The 25,017-nt window shown below is 41.5% G+C and overlaps 1 protein-coding gene across 1 annotated transcript in view; it reads left to right on the top strand.

Annotated features, from left to right (window-relative positions):
- LOC126285190 (odorant receptor Or2-like) overlaps nucleotides 1–25,017 on the top strand; it is a 137,668-nt gene that overhangs the window by 21,487 nt on the left and 91,164 nt on the right. Inside the window, exons 2-3 of the mRNA XM_049984497.1 lie at nucleotides 4,807–4,917; nucleotides 16,846–17,067. Coding sequence (XP_049840454.1) covers nucleotides 4,807–4,917; nucleotides 16,846–17,067 — 333 coding nt within the window. The remainder of the gene's footprint in view (nucleotides 1–4,806; nucleotides 4,918–16,845; nucleotides 17,068–25,017) is intronic.

Genomic DNA, 25,017 nt, shown 5'->3' with positions numbered 1-25,017 from the left:
ACGTACCGCCGAATTGCAGACACGTGGGGCGTGAGGTCTCCACAGTACATCGATGTTGTCGCCAGTGGTCGGCGGAAGGTGCACGTGCCCGTCGACCTGGGACTGGACCGCAGCGACGCACGGATGCACGCCAAGACCGTAGGATCCTACGCAGTGCCGTAGGGGACCGCACCGCCACTTCCCAGCAAATTAGGGACATTGTTGCTCCTGGGGTATCGGCGACGACCATTCGCAACCGTCTCCATGGAGCTGGGCTACGGTCCCGCACACCGTTAGGCCGTCTTCCGCTCACGCCCCAACATCGTGCAGCCCGCCTCCAGTGGTGTCGCGACAGGCGTGAATGGAGGGACGAATGGAGACGTGTCGTCTTCAGCGATGAGAGTTGCTTCTGCCTTGGTGCCAATGATGGTCGTATGCGTGTTTGGCGCCGTGTAGGTGAGCGCCACAATCAGGACTGCATACGACAGAGGCACACAGGGCCAACACCCGGCATCATGGTGTGGGGAGCGATCTCCTACACTGGCCGTACACCTCTGGTGATCGTCGAGGGGACACTGAATAGTGCACGGTACATCCAAACCGTCATCGAACCCATCGTTCTACCATTCCTTGACCGGCAAGGGAACTTGCTGTTCCAACAGGACAATGCACGTCCTCATGTATCCCGTGCCACCCAACGTGCTCTAGAAGGTGTAAGTCAACTAGCCTGGCCAGCAAGATCTCCGGATCTGTCCCCCATTGAGCATGTTTGGGACTGGATGAAGCGTTGTCTCACGCGGTCTGCACGTCCAGCACGAACGCTGGTCCAACTGAGGCGCCAGGTGGAAATGGCATGGCAAGCCGTTCCACAGGACTACATCCAGCATCTCTACGATCGTCTCCATGGGAGAATAGCAGCCTGCATTGCTGCGAAAGGTGGATATACACTGTACTAGTGCCGACATTGTGCATGCTCTGTTGCCTGTGTCTATGTGCCTGTGGTTCTGTCAGTGTGATCATGTGATGTATCTGACCCCAGGAATGTGTCAATAAAGTTTCCCCTTCCTGGGACAATGAATTCACGGTGTTCTTATTTCAATTTCCAGGAGTGTATTTTAAGTGACTGAGCTAAACTGATACCTATACTACCAGTATAGTCCAAGTATAGTGTTTAACGTTCCGTCGATAACGAGGGAATAGGTTTTGGAGGACAAGCTCGGTTTAGCCAAGGATGAAGAAGGAAAGCGGCCGAGCACTTCGAAGCAACATCAGGCATTTGCCTTGAGCGATTTAGGGACCTCACGGCCGGACGCGGGTTTAAAACCGTCGTCCTCCCGAATGGGTGTCCAGGAGAGACAAAGAACACACCTGCATGTATGTACATCTACATGACTACTCTACAATTCACAATTAAGTGCCTGGCAGAGGGTTCATCCAACCACCTTTAAGCTACATCTCTACCGTTCCACTATCGACCTGAGCGCGCTAAAAACGATCACTTAAATCTTTCGGTACTAATTTGATTTCTCTTATTTCAATGTGATGATCATGCCCACAAAATATTTTCACAATCTGAGCAGAAATTTGGTGATTGAAGTTTCGTGAGAAGTTCCTGCTACAGCGAAAAACGCCTTTGTTTTAATGAGTGCCACCCCAATTCGTTTATCGTATCCGTGACACTCTCTCCCTTATTTCGCAATAATACAAGACGAGCTGCCCTTCATTGAACTTTTTGAATGTCCTCCGTCAGTATTATCTGATGCGGATCCTATTCCGCATGGTAGTACGCCAGAAGAGGGCGGACAAGCGTAGTGTAAGCAGTCTCTTTGGTAAATCTGTTACATTTTCTAAACATTCTGACAATAAATCACAGTCTTTGATTTGCTTTCCTCACAACTTTGTCTCTGTGATCATTCCATTTTAAGTTATTCGTAATTGTAATATCTAAGTGTTTACTTGAGAGCCGGCCACGGTGGTCAAGCGGTTAAGGCGCTCAGTCCGGAACCGCGCAGGTTCGAATCCTGCCTCGGGCATGGATGTGTGTGATGTCCTTAGGTTTGTTAGGTTTAAGTAGTTCTAAGTTCTAGGGGACTGATGATCTCAGCAGTTAAGTCCCATAGTGCTCAGAGCCATTTGAACCATTTTTTATTTAGTTGAGTTTTGACCCTTTACATTAGTGTGACTTACTGTGTGACTAAAATTTAGTGGATTCTTTTTAGTGCTTATGCGGACGACTTTATACTTTTCTTGATTAGGAGACAATATCCATTTGTTACACTCAACATATATCGGGTCTAAATCATTCTGAAATTCATTTTGATCGTCGAATTACTTTACAAGGCGATAAATTAGAGCATCATCTGTTAACAAACTGAGAGGGCTGCTCAGATTGTCTCCTAAATCGTTTATGTAATCCAGGAAAAACAGAAGGCTTCTCGCACTTCCTTGGGGTACCAACTGTGCCTACTGCATATTACTGATAACAAACAGTCCTGTATGATCTGCTGTACTGCAGACTACTCAGTGCCTAACAATATTTTATTAATATTACTGTAGAATGAACGTACGTGGCGCTAAACACACATGGAATTGGAAGAATATAGGTCACTGTCATACTTTTTTAGACATGTGATTGGTATATTCTCATTATTGAAATGATTTTATTACTATGGATGCTGTGTGGAAGTTTAGAGTTGTGCAATTCTAGTTCAGATGTGATTTAGAATCCTTACGAAGACCTGACAAATTTATTAGCTCTCAGGAAATGATAGATATTCTGTGTAGCTTGCAAATTTTTGCGATCACCGTAGTTGCGATTTCTCTTCACACTGATCTTTCTAGTCAGATATTTACAAAATTCATGGCTTTTCAGTTATTTCAGAATTATATGTGGATATATTTAAGGCTCCTCTTGTGTGGGATGTTCGTGCGCCAATTACATCACCTTAGGGTATCCAAGTTCGGGTTGACCTTTTAGTGGACTTGAGACCGATCAAACATAGTTACTCAGAGCCTCTGAATATAACATTTGCCACGCTCTCAGAGCATACAACAGAGGTCTAAGTGTCGCAGCATTACCTCCAGGTTGTGTTTGAGACTTGTCTCACAGTAATGCAGTATGTTGCCCTTTCAGTTTTTTATTCTACTTACATACTTACGTATAATTTATGGATTAAATGCCAAAGCTTACGGTCTATCAGAAAGTGGGGAGGGGAAACTGAAAAGGAAGGTGGAACGGGAGCTAACAGTTGGTTGGAAAAAAATTGTGATCGGATGATAGGACACATCTTGAGTCATCAATAATTTGCCAGTTGCGTAATAAACGGTAGGGGTAAAAATTGTAGAGAGAGGAAAAGGGTTCACTACAAGTAAGTAAATCTAAATCGGTTTGAATAACGACACAAAGCGGAAGAATTTTGTGCAGGACAGACTAGTGCGTAGACTTGCATCAAAATAAACTTCGAAATGTAGACAACAACAACAACAACAACAACAACAACAACAACAACAGAACAAAGGTAAAATTGAAACTTCCTGCAGATTAAAACTGTGTGCCGGACTGAGACTCGAACTCGGGACCTTTGCCTTTCGTTCGAGTCTCGGTCCGGCACACAGTTTTAATCTGCCAGGAAGTTTCATATCAGCGCACACTCTGCTGCAGAGTGAAAATCTCATTCTGAAAAGATAAAATTGCTGTTTAATGTGGAGAAACTGCTTTCCAGAGGTTCATCTGCAATCTTTATTGCGTTTCACTTACCTAGTGCCTTCGTTTGAGCAGTCTGTGGTGGTACTCTCGATCGTAACAGCTGGATGTTCAATGTTAATGTCGCTATCGTTTTCCACAATCGATATGGATGTTTTTTCAACTATTTAAAATGTGATTTTGTTCATGAACGTTCAGAAGAATTCTAAGAAGACGGGTAATCTCACATCTTTGTACTCTCGGGCAAGGAGAGTACCACATTCGTGTAGATGTTGTATTCGAGCAACTGACCGCTTGGCGATTCATGTAGATGTTATATTCGAGCAACTGACCGCTTGGCGATAGATCTTCTCAGTTTTCGTCATTGCTTAGGAGCAATCAAAAAACCTGAGAAATTCCACATGGAATTTGAGTCCCTGAATGTGCTTACGTGAAGTACCTTGCGTAAATCCTATAACCTAAGAAAGTTTTTGCACTGCAACAAACGAGATAGATTAAGATATTACGCACAATTCAATTTTCATCACAGTTAGATGTTTGATCTTTCAGTTCGAAACGATCAGTCATGTTACAAAACATTCGCTTATCTAGAGTTCTGTGAATCTAGAAGTGTTTTACCGTCCTGGTTCATCTGAGACGTTACGATCTCATAAGCGGAAATACTATGAACACTGTATTGGGCTGTTTGACAGGAACTGTGCGTTGTCGGTTCGAAAAGGGGTTAGTGGTGCATACCTGCGGTTTTCCTAGTAGCCTGCGACTCTATAATGAACGCAAGAGCTACGTTAAGAACTCTGTGCATTTCTTAATTATTTATATCACATTCACGAGCCTACTTTGACGTCTAGTACATTTAATAAGTCGTTAGCGCAGCTAAATTAAGGGAGCGTGGTCATCAGTAGTATGTTTAATGCAAGCTGAAGAAGACAGTGCTACCAACTTCTATGAGTGATGTACAGAGAGATAGATAACTAAGAGCTCGTACATATCGCAAGTGTTTACGGTTGGCGCCCGGTCTCCTGAGGGCAGCATTGCGCATACTTGAAATTTTGATGCCTCGTTTACAATGCTACTAACGGCGAATGTGTTCTCCGCTTTCACCGTGTCTGTGCTGTGCATTTAAGAATTCATGGCGCCACTTTATACTTAATGGGCATGGAAACAAACATGTCAGCGATTCTGACACCGGCGCTCAAGCAGAGAGGATGGCAAAAGCCAAGGACCTTCCTGATCCGGTGCGTACAGTAACTATTACTCTTCTGTCTCTCAAGTACTTTTTCTTAACAAATCCTTTACAAAATCCGTTATGTTTTTTTTTTTTTGATTTTTCAAAAGTTAAAACAAGGGTTCCTCAGTAGAATATCTTCCGTTGTTGCTTCCTTCTTTTCTTTACAGACTTTATTTAATGTACAATTTCTTATTCCGCTATATATGCCGACTGGCGTAGATCATGAGTTCCGCCCCTCGACTCGGATTCTGGAATAATATGGTTGAAAACACTGTTCACTTATCCTAATTTAAATTTTTGGTGTTATCCTTTTATCTCTACAGGTAGTTCAGCGTAGTTCCTTATAACAGGCTGCAGCCAATTTTCTTCCAATTTTTGTACAGGTGAACTCGATTTCGTCCCAAATGATCTCAACCTCGACGGGACATTTATGTCTCAATTTCTTTTCTTTCTCTTGTCTCTGTGAATGGAGGGATTCAAGAATAATCTATTACATGCTAGTTGACGATGTTACTGACAATTATAGGCAAATATTTTCCTACAAGGACACCACAAGCCAATCGGATCATTGTGATTATTTAAAATTTGTGGTACGTGAAGGTCAGTACTCAGATATCAGTCGCACTAAGCATATCGATGCAACTCTCAAAAATTCTGGAGAATATGGACTTTGAAGTTTTTCAAACTTCTATAATGCTCTAAAGTAAGAAGACTTAAGACTTTTTCGACAGGCCACGTGGCTCTTTGGTAGAATGCTCACCCCCCCCCCCCCCCCTCCCCCACAAGTCGTCGACCCCGTTTCGATTACAGGCTATGGTAAAATTTACTCAAAGCTGCGTGTTCTACGTATGTGAATTCATGCAAAGAGTATAGTGCATATAGATGAAAGACCATAATTTGTAATGCTTTTATAAATTAACCAATCCTTATTAGCAAACTTCTGTAAAAGACCAGTATTTAAGAATTTATATTTGCAATGAAAACTGGATTTTTTCGTGCGCAATAAGTATTTTGAAATAATGAGACGTACGTTTTTCACAAACGTGATATTCATGCAGTGTGGTCAGAAACAAAGAGCTTGTTGGGGTGCTGAGAAATAACTGTTAAAAAAATAATGCGACACGTTGTGCAGTTTCCGAGTTAATTATCACTCACGTTACCCAATCAGTCCGTTGAGCCTGCAGATGTAAGTGGCTCGCCGGATGCAGATTGTGCCAGTTCCTCTCATAGTGAAGATGACAGCGCACGGGGATGCTCAAGTCTTTGTCTCGGGTTCGATCCTTACTAGTGTCCCAGTTTCAATGTTTGCATTGCTCCCTTGATCGGTTCCAAAAAAAGCAAAGGAAGAGTATTTCAGGAAAGTAAACGAAGAATACGTTTGGAGACACCGTATCTGGCTGACCTCATAGGCTAACGTCAATGCTAATTAAGTTAGAGACACGTATCGAATTTTTTCCGTGACAATTATTTCTCAGCACAACCTATCCTGCAACACCCTTACAAGCTTTTCACATTGTTTCTGACCACCCTTTATATGTGTTCATTATCATATATTTGATGATGTAGGTATTCGTAGTGAACGGAAAAAACGAAAAAAGACTCGAACCAGGGATACAGTGATTACCGTTGTCGAGAAATTCCCCATCTTTATGCAGTTTGAGTTAGACGGAAATGCTTGTAGAACATGCATCTTTGTTTAAAAATTTGCATCGGCTGGAAATTATACTAGATCTCCCAATTTTGTAGGTGTAGGTCGAAAACTCGACCTTACTTTAGCGTACTAAAGATGTTCGGAAAACTTCAAAGTTGATTTTCACTAGAATTTTTATAAGTTGCATCGAATTTTTTTTTGTAGATAGATTTTGAAATTCTGTACATAAACAAACACAAAAATCCGACTGACGACGGATCTGCTTGTTAGTGTGTTGTAACTAGCTTCTAACTCTTCAGTTAAAACTTCCGGGCATTTATACAGTGCGAGAGTACCTGGAGCCTCAGTGGCAGTAATCGGACGACCTCAGAAGATGTCTCCCGCAGATGGAGACGAAACGTTAGGTGGAAATCTTATACATCGACCACGGCCTCTCGTCCCGGAAGTTTTAACTGAAGACAACACTGGCCGTGAAAGCCTACATTGTATGATTAGCTTCTAACTGTTGCAGGGCATTCTGATTACATTAAAAGACAGGAGCTAAGCTTGGCAAATTGTCAAAATGACAAAAAGATATTGAGTTTAATGACCTCGGTACACCGGTGAAAGTAGCTACGTTAAAGAGGGTTCATTGTCCACTTGAAGGGAAGCTTGCTTAATTTCACTAGTTGATATCTCGATCTCAGAAGAGACCGTACAAAATTCTATAGGTGAACTATTTATTGATATTTTGCTAATGAACGAACATTATTTTTAAACTGACAACGTTCGCGTGGACTTACTTTTCTAGCACCTAAATTTTCGGTATTCAGAGACTATTAGCTATTGTAATGAAGGAAGACGTCCGTAATCTTATGAGTGCTTCATTCATGACTCCTTTTTCAGATGAAATGAATTTATGACCTGAGATATAATTAATGGTGAAAACTGACTGAAGTGAAAGAATACTACAACAGAAGCAAAAACATTCCAGTAAACACGGGTCCGCAGAGATACAGTTTGTGAAATATTTGCATATGTGTGGTTGCGAGCAGCCACTAACTACAGAATGAAATGTTGTCTTAGTTAGTGAAAAAATAATTAAAATATAAACTTTTCGATTAAGACTCCGTCTAAATAGGCTCCAATTTCAGCCATGGCTCATGCTTGGAGAATGTGGTACATAAATGATGGGCAGCAGCACATCTCGTTGCTCATGTAAGACGACATGTGACACGACCAATATGGTCCAAGGTGGAAAGTCAGGCAGTGTCTCTACCACGACCGCAGTCTTCTAGATTTTTCGATCTGGCATCAAAAGTGAAGTATATGGCACCCACATTGATACTTTTGAAGAACTGGAGCAGCGAATTCTATAGTCATGTAAAGATTCAAGATATGATCCCACTTGTATTTGAAATAATTAGTAGCGGTATTTCATTGAAATGCGAGCATTAAAATGGAACTCTTAACATGTAACGAGCTTAAATGGTATTGTATTTCTTGTGAACTTACGCTATGGGTGAAAGATGAGGTCATTAGACGGAGACAATGGAAAAGCGTACAGTTCGTATTCATACAGAAGTCAGTAACGGCTCATGTAAGTGGGGGGGGGGGGGGGGGAGGGAGGAGAATAATGTTTACTGGAACGTATTTGCTTCTCTTATTCTATATTTCCACCTGTGTCAGTTTTCACTGTTAACTGTGGTACAACCTACATCACCTACGCGGTGACACGACAAACAAGCTCGGGGCTCGTACAGAAAATAGTTTCTCCCTCGCTTCGCTTGCGTCTGAAACACGAATGAGAACGACTGACTGTAGTACGAGCTACCCTCCACCGTACACCGCACGACAGTTGCGAGGTTTGTATGTAGATGCAGATGTTGATCCAAACCTTGTGAATCACGTGCAAAACTCCCTGAGGTTGTTCGTGAATGATGCTGTTGAAGTTAGGGAACTCGAAGGCCAGAACATTGAAGCGAAATGGAGAAGAACTTGAAGAGGATTGACGAGTGGTGCAACATCTCTCAATTGACATGAATATGACGTAATTACGTATAAGTAGTTGGAAAGACCCATTATTGTTCGATTAAATGATTAGTGATCAACCGGTAACGCACTCACTTCCGATGTCGAACTCCCATGTATAAACCGTCATATCTTCTGAATTATGCGTCTCATATTGATGTAATTTTGTAGGTACATTCAACGGTATGAGTAGATACCACGTGAAAAATTTATTGTGGATAGACTTAGGCATAAAGAAGTAATAAATTAAAACATAATGCGTGGTGCTGAAGTTTTCTTGCATGAATAGCGAAAGTGTAGCAAGCGATAAATATTTATCCTTTCATTATTTTTGAGGGATAATTCTATGAGATACTGAAAATAAAAGTTTTATTTTGCCTCCTGGAGGTGTTTAGATACAGAACGCGGTTAGACACTCTGTTATACAGATCAGTGCAAATAGTGTCAAACGTTAAATGTGTAGAAACACGCGTCCTGGGCGATTTAAAGTGAGACGACCACAGAAAACCAGATACAAGAAAGACTAGTCTCAGAATAAGATTCGCTGGAAGAATTCTCCACGGTGAACCGATTTTTGTGGAGCCGTTCTGTCCATGAGTTTGAGAACCTTAGTAAGTAGGATTAACAGAGATCTAGCAGCACTTTTCAGCCTGGGTTTATTTAGCAATCACGAGAGTTAGGCAGAAAGATGTTAGCTACACGCACTGTGAATCACGGAGTGGTTAACTCTTTAAATTTCAGGGATTCACGTTACAAGAAGATCCAAACAATATTTCAACTTACTCCAACTTAAATCTCGTGAAATGACTATAACGTTACGATCAGAGAAATTCGATTTTGTATGGAGGTTTATTGGCAGCTATTGTTCCCAGATACCACACGAAAATGAAACACGAAGAGGAAGAAAAAAAACTGACGGAGGTTACTCGAATTATCCTCCGTCATTAACCATACAAGTAGATTCAGACATGACGAATTCACTGCCAATAAAGTTCTTCAGTGCTGTTGAGCGCATTGTCAATACAAAAGATTGTCCGACGTTTCGGCCACCATTGCAAGTGGCCTTCCTTAGGGCTGTGCTGTTGGCTACACTTACGTGAAGAATTCAGTCGACAAAGCTATACAAACGCTGCAGCACGGAGTATAAGATTGAAAGAAGCCTTTTGGATTGCAATGCTACCCTACAGAGCTGCACTATGTCTTCTGATCAATCCAAAAACTTACAAAATTTTAATTAGGTGTGCTCATGGATGTTGTTCATGTTTCAGACCTGAGACACGTTACGCGTGCATGTTCAACTGATTTATTTAATACAGCTTCCTTGCAAAATGTAGAACGATATTCTACGTGGACATCTGTGTAAAATATACTACTGCAATGTCAAACTGACACGTATTCATATCACATAAGGCTACTAATATTAAAACAGACAGAATAGATTTGGCTAGAGGAGGAGCAGAACTAAAATTTCTACGAAGCCAATGACGCACGAGTGGTAGTGTATGATCTGCACAAGCTCTTCAAAACTAATAAGAATGAATCTTTCCGTGAATTAGACCCAAAATTACAAAACGGCGGGGATACGAATAATGAACCACTTTGCAAGCTATATTAGTTCACACACAGATAATTTATACAGGACGTAACAGGTATAAATGCAGATATTTTTGTATATGGTATCGTAATACGTGCGGACTCAATTGTGTAGGCTGCTTTTCTGCATCAAATAGTTCCCGCAAACATATCACATAATCTACGAATATTATAATGTTTTCTGCACGGTGGTAACTTCACCACTAAGTGCACTACACTTGCAGTATAGACTAACGGTTTTGCGTCTAGCGTGCACATTTCAACACCTGACGTGCTACCCATAGTACAGTCATAATATAAATACGTGGACACGTAAATTGAAGTACCGATTTTAAATATTTACTACACAAGATGTCAAATGAAACGTATATCATTCGAAAAGTGATTTGAGGTAGATGTCCACAAAGAAAAGATCATGTGTGTACATAGACGTTAAGAGTGGTAAAAATACATAGATGCTTTCATACTCACACCTGTGGTAATACCTTCTCTATCACGCATTAAAACTGAAGTACTACCAACTTTTGTTCTGCTTGCCGATCAAATGCAGTAGACGAAATGACGCACGAAAGTAACAACATTTCATGAAATCACATTCCAGGTGCATTCACGTATATTGGTTCACTTGCAGTAACACACGCTTATAGGCAGCTCCAATGTGACAACTGTTTTAGCTCGATAATGTCAGCCGTAGAAACCAAAATATCATAGTAACTAATTCTGTATATAACTTTGCATATTTTCGTCCTTATTTCGCTTATTTTTCTGTAAGACTAATTTTGCGGTTATTTGCCGCCGTTACCAGAAAATTTGAAGTAAGTTCCTAATTTTTAATTTCTTCATTTTGAATAACTACTACTTCTGACTTCTCTTGTTGTACGAAAACTATACTTTTTAGACTGTCTAGGAGAACGTTAATGGGTCGGGGTGAAAGATGTAGAGCTAGACAGATGAAAGTTTCGATAGGAGAAAGTAATATGTATGTGGACATTGGTGATGATACCGCAACTTCTTTATTTGACGTTACATTTAAATGTGCACTGAAGGTAATTCCACATAATGTTGACAGTTACAACTGCTGTTTTGTGGATTTATCTTGCAGATTTTGCGATTCAAAACATTTCACATCAGACGTTACTATATATGACGTAACGGGATTTCGTGATGACTGGGTGTTGTGTGCTGTCCTTAGGTTAGTTAGGTTTAAGTAGTTCTAAGTTCTAGGGGACTGATGACCATAGATGTTAAGTCCCATAGTTCTCAGAGCCTAACGGGATTGGATTTGTGGTGTCATAATGGAAAAGCTAATCTGTCGGTGTTAACATAAAATTTATTTTCCAACGCAATTAATCAGTGATGCACTTCAGATGATCCAAGGGTTCAAGAGAAATCAAAGAATTATTTCAATAATATTTGAAGCTATAATCAGCATTTGCTGCGGTCAGTTCTGATACAAAATTTTCAAACACTGTTTTAAATGGTTCAAATGACTCTGATCACTATGGAACTTCTGAGCTCATCAGTCCCCTAGAATTTAGAGCTACTTAAACCTAACTAACCTAAGGAAATCACACACATCCATGCCCGAGGCAGGATTCGAACCTGCGACCGTAGCGGTCGCGCGGTTCCAGATTGTAGCGCCTAGAACCGCTCGGCCACACTCTGTTTTATCTGAAGTTTCACACACGACATTTTTTCATCATACATCACGTCCAATAACTCATACGTATGGTCGTTCACCATGTCATGTGGAATTACATTTTTATGACATCGACATTGCTGTTCGCTAAGGAGTATAAACTGAAAGAAAAATCAAATCAGTAGTGCAGTAACAGAACAACAATGTAACACATGTAACTGCTATTGAATTAGATCGTTTTGTGCGTTCTTTCACTGCGATGAAAGATTACCGCCCAAGAGTCGAAGATGAAAATAAATTTAAATGCCTACACAGTTAATAAAAATTTAGACCTCTGGCGTTACGGTGACGGAATTCAGACTGATGTGACCTCTATTTTTACCACAACTGATAGGTGCCTCCATTCGAAAGAAATACGGTGCCTTTTTTAAGCAACTCTGCTACAGACAAAAACATCTGGTTTTTAGATTCGTCACTGGTTCCATTTGCATATCCATTATCATTTCGTAGTGGAAGTACTGGGGGGGGGGCATGTTAATTTATTCCATAATGCCCCAAATACGTACACTGCGAGACAGCCTAGAAACGAAATTACTACGTCGCAATATAAATGGTGGCCTTGCAATTAAGAGCATAGTGTACAGTTAAGAACTAAGAACCTTCATAAGAATAAATTCCAGTTTACTATATAAAAAAATTGAGTTGCGTTGATGGAATTTCGGCCACAGGCGATAGTAGTAAGCATCGCATGGTTGCTCTTGCCTCACATAGCCACTACTAGCCAAGCTAAAAGCATAAGGCTAGTAATAGCTATAATTAATAGTGTCCAAACGAAGTAAATACCAATGTAATGTTGTTCAATACATTGTCCTCAGTAACCAATAACAATATCTGCGCCCCGCGGAATTAGCCGAGCGGTCTGGGCGCTGCAGTCATGGACTGTGCGGCTGGTCCCGGCGGAAGTTCGAGTCCTCCCTCGGGCATGGGTGTGTGTGTTCGTCCTTAGGATAATTTAAGTAAAGTAATGTGTAAGCTTGGGACTGATGACATTAGTAGTTAAGTCCCATAAGATTTCATACACATTTGAACATTTTTTGAACAATATCTGCACTTATAACCATCGCACCCTTTATATCTTGCCAAAACGATCAGGTTATTAGAATTTACTAGGCTGCTTCCTTCCCATAAATCGAAGGTAGTCGACGATGGCGTCGTCAGAGAGCTCTATTCTGGTTGTGGAGCATGTGCTGCTGTGCAAATGTGTGGTAAACGAAAAGTACACAGGATGCAGAAAAATAACTATTGGAGTCGTGGCGAGGCAAGGACGCCTAATCGAACAAAATTTTTCAAATAACTATTACTCGGAAATGTGAACCTACGGCCAACCAGGGACGAGAGCAAGAAAATACGTGCATGTAATACGTAATATGTTACCTTGAAGAGCATAGCTACAGCTTAAATTACGGTAAAAAGTAAAAGCTAAGTAAAAAAGTATACCTGTCATCGACCCGAAAATTGCTTTGAAGGCCACAGTGCTTTACCAGGCACGGATCTGTTGGAGGTGGTACACCGTTGCCTTACTCCGGCCTCTGAAGTGTCTCGCTCACCCAGTTGCAAGGGGACCTACAGTTTGATTGGGATTCCAAACCACGGTGCGAGTCGGCATTTTTCACATCAGCAAACACTGCCAGAGGTGAAAGAGGCGATATGTGAGAGATAAAAATCCTACGATTGATCGCGGATCGAACTCGACGCCTTAGAACGTATGGACGGGCATCTCACAACTGAGCCACCGAGCAAAGGTAAGTAAACTTCAAATCAATGGATAGTTTCGTTAAGTGCTGTTTTGCTGTGATGTTTGCTGGATAAAGCTTGACTATGAAATTGGCCACGGTACAAGCACTTTTAACGTCAAAATTTGTTCAGCTAAACCGTTGAACTGCAAAAGCAGCAATACGGTAAGGTAATGATAGGTGACACAGCAGTGTCCGCCTTGCAATTTACCATGAAGTTTAATCCTAAAGAAGTCGCCATATTTGAGAGAACACTATTTTAATGTGGCTGAGATATTTTTAAAATTCTATTGGATACACTTTCTTTATTTGTTTATATCTGACATTTGGTCCTATAAAATATGTAGTAAACCGATTTATACACTGACATAAAAATATCAAAATGGGAATTGCGAACAAAATACAAAAGATTACGCACTTGTTAACATGTTATTAAGTGATAGTGTTTCAGACTTTACTGAATGACATCATACCAGGAGTTCAAACTTTAAAATTGATATAAATTATAATTCATACAGTAAAATCATCTTTTGATATGAACGGGTACTGCGAGAAATTTCGGTTGGTTCTTGATGAAAACTTAGCAAATCTATTATGGGAAATGAAGTCGTTCTTTCTCAGCTGTGGAACGATTTTTTCTTCGCAACATTTTATTTGCTGTATAAGATTCCTCTACGAAATTTAGACGTGGTCAAATAGATACGTAATCAATTTGTAATTTATTTCTTTACTAGCTGATTAACATTTTCATCATCAATTATTTCCCAATGATCATAGCTAAAACGTTCTAAGTATGTTACGCTTTACTTGTAATTTACATTTACGTCAGTATTCCGAAAGTAACGTTTCGCTTTGTGGTTGAGTTTACTTCTAGTACCTCTATCATCGTCCACCCCCAGGGCGACAAATCCTATGAAGATGTCTTGATTTTTATTCAGTCTTGCTTCCATTATCGACGGCGGACAGAACTGCCTCTCTGGTGCCTTTACCTTTCCTGAAGCCAAACTGATAGTCATCTAACACATGCTCAATTTTCTTTTGCATTCTTCTGTAGGTTATGCTTGTCAGCAACTTGGATGCATGAGCTGTTAAGCTTATTGAGCGACAATTGCCGTTCTTGCTGACTTCAGTATTATTTGGATGATGTTTTTTCGAAAGTCTGATGGTAAATCGCCAGGCTCACACCAACGTGAATAGTCTTGGTTGACACTTCTCATTATGACTCAGATATTGGTCCCCCCCCCCCCCCCCCCCTATCTCTTCCATTGCGACTCCTGTTTCTTCTTCTATCACAACATCAGGTAAGTCCTCCCCCCTCATGGAGGTATTCATAGACTCTTCCCATCTATCCGCTCTCTCCTCAGCATTTAACAATGGAATTTCCATTGCACTCTTAATGTTGTGGTCCTTGATTTTAATTGCGCCGAAGTTTGTTTTGAGTTTTCTATATGCTGAGTCAGTCTTTCTCACAATCGTTTCTTTTACAATTTATTTACATTTTTCGTGTAGCCACTTCAGCTTCCCAGAACTTCCTATATATTTCACTCGTAAGTGATTTGTGTTTCTGTATTCCAGAATTTCCATGAACATTATTGTAGTTCCTTCTTTCGTCGATTACCTGAGCTCTATCCTCTGTTACCCATGATTTCTTTGCAGTTATCTTCCTTGTGCATATGTTTTTGTTTTCATACAATATTTTGTGATTGCTCTTTTTAGAGATGTTCATTTCTCTTCAGCAGAACAGCTTACGAGCTATTCGTCATCGCAGTATCTAAAGCCTTAGAGAAATTCAAGCGTGTCTATTCATTCCTTAGCATTTCCATATCCCAGTTCTTTGTGCATTAGCTTTTCCTAACTAGTCTGTTAAACTTCATCGTTACTAAATTGTGATCTGAGTCTATATCTGTTTTTGGGTACGCCTTACAATCTAATATCTTTTTTGAAAGCTCAGCGTGACCATGATGTGATGTAACTGGTATCTTCCTTTATCTCCCTACCTTCCCCACTGTGACTCCTCTTGAACAGAGTATTAGCTATTACTAGCTGAAATTTACTGCAGAACTCGATTAGTCTATCTCCTCTCTCATTTCTACTGCCAAGCCCATATTCTCCCGTAAGTCTTTCTCCTGCTCCTTCCCCTACAACCACATTCCAATCTCCCATGACTATTAGATTTTCATCCCCCTTTACGTACTGAATAACCCGTTCAATATTCTCATATACTTTCGCTCTCTCTTCACCTTCGACTTGTGACATTGGCATGTACACCGACGGAAAAATATCGCAACACCAAGAAGGGATGGCGCCTAGAACGAAAGTTAGTAGGCATGTTTTTACATCTGTAAGATGTTGTCTACTCACATTTCGCGCAGCTGGCCGCTGTGGCCGAGCGGTTCTCGACGCTTCAGTCCGTAACCGCGCAATACATAATAGCATTTTGTTCGGTAAGTCAGTACCCACAGATATCCAGTAAGTTTCCTGTTCCTCTTGGTACTTCATCATATCAATTTTCAAACGGTAGTTATTGATTTTTAAGTGACTTCACAAATTACCTGTCATTCGAAGTTCATGTATTCTAAAGTATCTTTCTTAGATATCGATTCAATACAAATTTCAACATAATTTTTATCTAAGCTACTGGAGGTCATTGAGTCGTCTGATATCATTAGTTCCTATATACTGGAGTAACAATATTCGTCCTTTCCTCGTCGTCATCCACTCGAACTTTGGGTGACTACCACCAAGGTGTGTCAGCTGCCCCAGGTTCAAAATGGCTCTATGGGACTTAACTTCTGAGGTCATCAGTCCCGTAGAACTTAGAACTACTTAAACCTGACTAACCTAAGGACATCACACACATCCATGCCCGAGGCAGGATTCGAACCTGCAACCGTAGCAGACTATATAAAAAAATTGAGTTGCGTTACTTTACAAACAAAAATGATGGAATTTCGGCCACAGGCATGGTTGCTCTTGCCTCACATAGCCACTACTAGCCAAGCTAAAAGCATAAGGCTAGTAATAGCTATAATTAATAGTGTCCAAACGAAGCAGTTCCAGACTGTAGCGCGTAGAACCAACCGCTCGGCCACCGAGGCCGGCGACTGCCCCTGATCCCAGGACTTCCAGCATCTGCCAACCGTTATTTCTACGTGATGAGCTTTGCAGTTGTAGGTACTTTCTGACTTGCTGCTCTCTCGTATCAACTTACTGGCCTGCCAACTCATGCAGCGTTGCCTTGTGCGACAGGTGGTGGACTTGCGGTGGATGAGCCGTGCGCTGGCACCGGTGGGCATGTGGGGTCCGTCGGGCGGCAGCCGGCTGTACGACGCCTACTCGCTGTGGACCATCGTGCAGCTGGTGCTGACGGCCGCCGGCCAGGTGGCGGGGCTGCAGGGCCACTGGGACGACCTGCAGACCGTCTTCACCACGCTCTGCTTCGCCTTCACCGTCACCTGCACCATCATCAAGGTTCGTCATCGTCGTCTCCACACACAACGTCAGGTGTAGCAAAAAATTTATACAGCGAGTTCAGAAATTCCAGTTACATACTGCTAGAACTTGTAAAGGGGAGTGAGTAGTAAGTGTTTTGTATTGGAATCCGTGTCACCGGCCACTGTTGCCGAGCGGTTCTACTGCAGGGCCACTGGGACGACCTGCAGACCGTCTTCACCACGCTCTGCTTCGCCTTCACCGTCACCTGCACCATCATCAAGGTTCGTCATCGTCGTCTCCACACACAACGTCAGGTGTAGCAAAAAATTTATACAGCGAGTTCAGAAATTCCAGTTACATACTGCTAGAACTTGTAAAGGGGAGTGAGTAGTAAGTGTTTTGTATTGGAATCCGTGTCACCGGCCACTGTTGCCGAGCGGTTCTAAGCGCTTCAGTCCGGAACCACGCGGCTGCTACGATCGGAGGTTCGAAACCTGCCTCGGGCATGGATGTGTGTGATGGTCTTAGGTTGGTTAGGCTTAAGTAGTTCTAAGTTCTAGGGAACTGATGACCTCATATGTTAAGTCTCATAGGGCTCAGAGCCATTTGAACCATTTGAGCCAATCCAAGTCCTGGCACGTACCGTTTCCGTGGTAGAACTACTCGAAAATATGTTGGTAATGCGACCACTTCTACAGGTAACTGATTAGGCGTGAGCCAGTATGTCACTTATTTTGCAATTCCACTGATAATAGCCAAAGAAATTACTAGTGTACTCGTTTATGGGTTCTCGTCAATGTGATGCAGTACAATCTGTTTTGGTGTGCGACTTCTGCTTGCAATACCACAACCACACCTGCTGTCGGTGAAGGCACCCTTTATTGAAGCCGTTCCGTAATTAAGCCGAAGAGAGAACGCGATGGAGTCGGCCGTTGTGGGGAATGATCTCGATAGAGGCTACGAGCTGCTCTTCCATCACCATGAGCTTCGCCAATCAGAAGGATCTTGTCGGTGTAGCCTGCAGACGTGTTTTCCGCCATGTTGCTCTAACACTCACTGACACATGAATGAGACTCGAACCAGGTCAGAGGTGGGATAGAAGCAAACGACATCAGCCGATCCAACGTAAGCAGCCCGCACCGTGACCACCCCGCTGCGTATTACTCAGCAAACATGTTTTTAAACGGCTGTAACAGGGAAACGGTACGTTTCCGGGCGTGATTTCGTATTCAAAATATTATGTGCTCACTCCTCTCTACACCTCCTACAAATTTGTAACGGGGATTTCCGAACGCCCTGTAAACTGGAGGTAACGACGATAGGCGCAGCTGTCCGCAGCTCGTGGTTTAGTGGCTAGTGCTGCTGCCTCTGGATGATGGGGTCCTGGGATCGATTCCCGGCCGAGTTGGAGATTTTTCCCTGCTCAGGGACTGGGTGTTCGTGTTGTCATCATCATCATCATCATTCGTGACAGTGTCTAGATTGGATTGTGTAAAAATTGGGACTTGTAGGGGCGCTGATGACTGCGCACTTGAGCGCCCCACAAACCAAACATCATATCGCATAGTTGTACTGAACTACACGACATCAGTATTTACATCTTCTGTAGACTGACAGTTATAGTCATTACAAATCATATGTTTTTAGATTGGTTAGTATCTCCAATCAGACATGACAAGAGCAAGCCATTACTGAAGATTTTCCCCTGGGCAGCAGGGCAAGTATTGAAGTGCGGACGCATGTTCCATGACTGCCCAGGAAACATCAAGCCGCAAAGTTTTTGACGTCTGTTGATGATATTAAGCTACCACCAACACAAAAACATCTGAACTTACACCCATTACACAATATATGTATATAAAGGGTGAATCGCCTAAAATTTGCACCGAATATATTGCAGAAATGGAAAGTGCTATCGATGTGCGGTTTTCACAGAACGAATGGGTGGTCGGGGGTTCGTATTGTTAACCAATAAACAGATGATATTTTTTGTGCAAACATATACTTCTTAAATGCAACAATGTTATTGACATTAGAAAACTAAAATAGGGTAAATTAGAATGTCAGTCCTGTTTGTTCCAGGAATCTATTACGAGCCATTTACGAGATTCGTATTGTGCAAAGTTTCCACACAGACACTTGTTTCTGCCAATCAACTTCCGTAGCTGCTAGGTACGATGTCATGTTTGCTTAAAGTGTACTGTTACGTTCCTTGAGTGCAATACGATTCGCTAGTCTGTTAGTGTGTAACAGTCCAAGCAGTATGTCGTGGGTAGACGATGGGATTTAGCAATGCAGAAAAAGCAGACATTCTTATGGTGTGTGGAGAGTGTAGGAGGAAAGCAGTTCGTTCTTGGACGGTATACGGCAAGATATCCCAATAGACGTCAACTGTCTCAACAATTCTTATCAACCTCTTCAAACAGTCACGTACAAGTGATTGTGTAACACGTAGACAACGTAACAGAAGGAAAAAGGGGATGGCAGAAGAGGGAGAAATTAATATTCTTGCTGCTGATGCATTTGATCCGCACTTTAGATAGTGGTATGAGTCAGGCAAGTTTCCTACGCATTGACCATCGATAAAGGTTCCATCCCTATCACATCTGTCTCATCAAGAGCTGCATGGAAAGCATTATGAGAATCGTGTTAACTTCTGTACATGGGCATTAAGACTGGATGCACCAGATGTATCATGTACCACGTTTAGTGATGAAGCGACATTTATCCACCATGGCCAGGTAAATCGCTGAAACGTGCACTATTGGTCTGCTGACAATCGCTGTTGGCTTCCTCCACGAAGTGTAAGCATGTGGTGTGGGACAGTGACTCAGTTCATAGGTCTGTTTTTCGAAGATGGAACACTGAACGTGCACAAGTATCGCAGTCTCCTAATACATTGAAAGGTATCTGTTGGATTCCTTTCATGTTAATTGCTTAAATATGATGTCATTTACGGCATAAATGCCTCTTTTAAATTTTCCTGTGATCAGTTGGCTCTTGCAATGAGCAAATACTGCTGAACTCCATAAGGGTAACAACCAGAAATTGTTTTCATATTAATGACACAAGGACCATTGTTTTAACTTGGTGACCGAATTAGGTCTACACTATCTTTTAAATAGGTGTCACAGATTTTTTTTCTCTTTGAAAATGGTAGATTCCTAAGATGTGTTGAAATTATTGTGTTTTAGCAAATAGCTGGTGACCTTTTGCTTTTTCTTTACATTTTTTGATTTCAGTTGGGTGTGAGAAGCATGCTTGGGAATGTCCTAGCATGGCCAGAAAATTCCCTTCACAGTCTTTTCCCGGAGCGTTGAGGTTATGAAAGGTCTATGTTGGATTCCTTTCATGTTACTTTCTTAGATCTGTTGTCATTTACGGGATAAAATCCTCTTCTAAATTTACTGTGGTGTTTCAATCTGAGAGGAGACTGAGCAGTGGAACGCGTTACTTTTACACATAAACAAGAACGATCTGTCAAACCACTACACTTTAAAACACAGTTTATATGTAATTCATGTCACACAGTCTCATACGGAACCTACATCCGCTTTCTTTTATATACTGTATATGATAAGATACTGTCATCCCCTTTCCGCTCTGGGTGAAAGGATGAATGAGCAAATGTATTTCTAGTTGCATGCTTGATGGTAGCAGACAAGCTTGTCTGCTAGAGAACAGTAGGACCAATGTCGGAACAGGTAGCTACGCTTTCTAAAAGCAAAGAGCTTTCTATTCGTGGTATGGTCCTGTCCATCGCTTGTCATGTTGGTATAGGAAGCTGCCTCTCTGGTCACTTCCGTTTGTATCTGTGAGGTACCCTAGGTAGGGGCCCAGGCCAGTCGGTCTGCAGCGAGAGTCAGAAGTGGTAAGATCTCCAGCTAAGCGCGTCTCTGCTAAGTCCATAGGACAATTGATTTCTTAAGTTCAGCCTAACTGAAAATTTAATCACCTTTATTTCAGATTTAGATCTAAAATAACTAATGTTATCTTAAATTGCAACACAGTGTAATTCGAGTGTGAAGTTCAGAATATCTTCCAGTAGTTGCTTTGTCACTACTTTGCGAGTAAAGTGGAATTGCGTGTTGACGATCCTTAACTCTAAGATCATCAATCTTAAATGCGAATGTGTGTGCGATTATAACGTCTCGTCTTGGCAATATTTTTCAATATAGCAACTTTTCTTTATGTTCAACCCACGTGGGGTGAATTTTGTGAGCCCAGTACCACCCACCCCCCGTGAACCATGGACCTTGCCGTTAGTGGGGAGGCTTGCGTGTCTCTGTGATACAGATAGCCGTACCGTAGGTGCAACCACAACGGAGGGGTATCTGTTGAGAGGCCAGACAAACGTGTGGTTCCTGAAGAGGGGCAGCAGCCTTGTCAGTAGTTGCAAGGGCAACAGTCTGGATGATTGACTGATCTGGCCTTGTAACAATAACCAAAACGGCCTTGCTGTGCTGGTACTGTGAACGGCTGAAAGCAAGGGGAAACTACGGCCGTAATTTTTCCCGAGGGGATGCAGCTTTACTGTATGATTAAATGATGATGACGTCCTCTTGGGTAAAATATTCCGGAGGTAAAATAGTCCCCCATTCGGATCTCCGGGCGGCGACTACTCAAGAGAATGTCGTTATCAGGAGAAAGAAAACTGATGTTCTACGGGTCGGAGCGTGGAATGTCAGATCCCTTCATCGGGCAGGTAGGTTAGAAAATTTAAAAAGGGAAATGGATAGGTTGAAGTTAGATATAGTGGGAATTAGTGAAGTTCGGTGGCGGGAGGAACAAGACTTTTGGTCAGGTGACTACAGGGTTATAAACACAAAATCAAATAGGGGCAATGCAAGAGTAGGTTTAATAATGAGTAGCAAAATAGGAATGCGGGTAAGCTACTACAAACAGCATAGTGAACGCATTATTGTGTCCAAGATAGATGCGAAGCCCACACCTACTACAGTAGTACAAGTTTATATGCCAACTAAATCTGCAGATGACGAAGAAATTGAAGAAATGTATGATGAAATAAAAGAAATTATTCAGATAGTGAAGGGAGGTGAAAATTTAATAGTCATGGGTGACTGGAAGTCGAGTGTAGGAAAAGGGAGAGAAGGAAACGTAGTAGGTGGATATGGATTGGCGCTAAGAAATGAAAGAGGAAGCCGCTTGGTAGAATTTTGCACAGAGCAGAACTTAATCATAGCTAACACTTGATTAAGAATCATGAAAGAAGATTGTATACATGGAAGAACCCTGGAGATACTAAAAGGTATCAGATAGATTATATAATAGTAAGACAGAGATTTAGGAACCAGGATTTAAATTGTAAGACATTTTCAGGGGCAGATGTGGACTCTGACCACAATCTATTGGTTATGACCTGTAGATTAAAACTGAAGAAACTGCAAAAAGGTGGGAATTTAAGGAGATGGGACCTGGATAAACTGAAAGAACCAGAGGTTGTACAGAGTTTCAGGGAGAGAATAAGGGAACAATTGATAGGAATGGGGGAAATAAATACAGTAAAAGAAGAATGGGTAGCTTTGAGGGATGAAGTAGTGAAGGCAGCAGAGGATCAAGTAGGTAAAAAGACGAGCGCTAGTTGAAACCCTTGGGTAACAGAAGAAATGTTGAATTTAATTGATGAAAGGAGAAAATATAAAAATGCAATAACTGAAGCAGGCAAAAAGGAATACAAACGTTTCTAAAATGAGATCGACAGGAAGTGCAAAATGGCTAAGCAGGGATGGCTAGAGGACAAATTTAAGGATGTAGAGGCTTATCTCACTAGGGGTAAGATAGATACTGCCTAAAGGAAAATTAAAGAGACCTTTGGAGGTAAGAGAACCACTTGTATGAACATCAAGAGCTCAGATGAAAACCCAGTTCTAAGAAAAAAATGGAAAGGAGTATAAAGAGGGTCTATACAAGGGCCACGTACTTGAGGACAATATTATGGAAATGGAAGAGAATGTAGATGAAGATGAAATGGGAGATACGATACTGCGTGAAGAGTTTGACAGGGCACTGAAAGACCTGAGTCGAAACAAGGCCCCCGGAGTAGACAACATTCCAGTGGAACTACTGACGGCCTTGGGAGAGCCAGTCCTGACAAAACTCTACCATCTGGTGAGCAAGATGTATGAAACAGGCGAAATACCCTCAGACTTCAAGAAGAATATAATAATCCCAATCCCAAAGAAAGCAGGTGATGACAGATGTGAAAATTACCGTACAATCAGTTTAATAAGCCACAGCTGCAAAATACTAACACGAATTCTTTACAGACAGATGGAAAAACTAGTAGAAGCTGACCTCGGGGAAGATCAGTTTGGATTCCGTAGAAATACTGGAACACGTGAGGCAATACTGACCTTACGACTTATGTTAGAAGAAAGATTAAGGGAAGGCAAACCTACGTTTCTAGCATTTGTAGACTTAGAAAAGCTTTTGACAGTGATAATTGGAATACTCTCTTTCAAATTCTAAAGGTAAATACAGGGAGCGAAAGGCTAGTTGCAATTTGTACAGAAACCAGATGGCAGTTATAAGAGTCGAGGGACATGAAAGGGAAGCAGTGGTTGGGAAGGGAGTGAGACAGGGTTGTAGCCACTCATCAATGTCTTTCAATCTGTATATTGAGAAAACAGTAAAGGAAACAAAAGAAAAATTCGGAGTAGGTATTAAAGTCCATGGAGAAGAAATAAAAACTTTGAGGTTCGCCGATGACATTGTAATTCTGTCAGAGACAGCAAAGGACTTGGATGAGCAGTTGAATGGAATGGACAGTGTCTTGAGAGGAGTATATAAGATGAACATCAACAAAAGCAAAACGAGGATATTGGAATATAGTCGAATTAAGTCGGGTGAAGCTGAGGGAATTAGATTAGGAAATGAGACACTTAAAGTAGTAAAGGAGTTTTCCTATTTGGGGAGCAAAATAACTGATGATGGTCGAAGTAGAGAGGATATAAAATGTAGACTGGCAATGGCAAGGAAGGCGTTTCTGAAGAAGAGAAATTTGTTAACATCGAGTATAGATTTAAGTGTCAGGAAGTCGTTTCTGAATGTATAAGTATGGAGTGTAGCAATGTATGGAAGTGAAACATGGACGATAAATAGTTTTGACAAGCGGAGTTTAGAAGCTTTCGAAATGTGGTGCTACAGAAGAATGCTGAAGATTAGATGGGTAGATCGCATAACTAATGAGGAAGTATTGAATAGGATTGGGGAGAAGAGAAGTTTGTGGCACAACTTGACCAGAAGAAGGGGTCGGTTGGTAGGACATGTTCTGAGGCATCAAGGGATCACAAATTTAGCATTGGAGGGCAGCGTGGAGGGTAAAAATCGTAGAGGGAGACCAAGAGATGAATACACTAAGCAGATTCAGAAGGATGTAGGTTGCAGTAGGTACTGGGAGATGAAGAAGCTTGCGCAGGATAGAGTAGCATGAAGAGCTGCATCAAACCAGTCTCAGGACTGAAGACCACAACAACAACAACAATACCACGTGCTTATACAATTGTTTGACCCATCAGGTTAATAGTAAGACTACAGTAACCAGTGCGAGGTTTTTGTTTTGTAAATTGTGTTTCGATATAATTTATTTTAATTATCAAAATTATTGTGGAGTTACACTCTTTGTGTAAACAAAGTTGACCACGCGAAGCATGTGGTGTAATCATCAAAGTAGTCTTCAGCTATTCTTTTCTGGAAGATTTCACAGAGAGTTAGTATGAATTTAGTATACCAGTGTGTGGTAATTTCATGACGGACAGGATTGCGCTACGAACGTAACTTCTTTGGGTGAAAATTGAATCGGTAGGTTGCGGTTAATTTTCTCTTGCATATGTTTCAAAGTTCTTCGTGTGTTATTTTATGAATGCAGTGTTGTATGCAGTCTCCCAATCTTGGCTCCATATTTGATGTGTTCCGTAAGATTAGAAACTCACATTTCCACAATCCTATATAAGGCACCAGTTTAGT

Source organism: Schistocerca gregaria, chromosome 8, assembly GCF_023897955.1.
Source record: "Schistocerca gregaria isolate iqSchGreg1 chromosome 8, iqSchGreg1.2, whole genome shotgun sequence".
NCBI lineage: Eukaryota > Metazoa > Arthropoda > Insecta > Orthoptera > Acrididae > Schistocerca > Schistocerca gregaria.
This window is presented reverse-complemented; position numbering and strand designations above follow the sequence as displayed.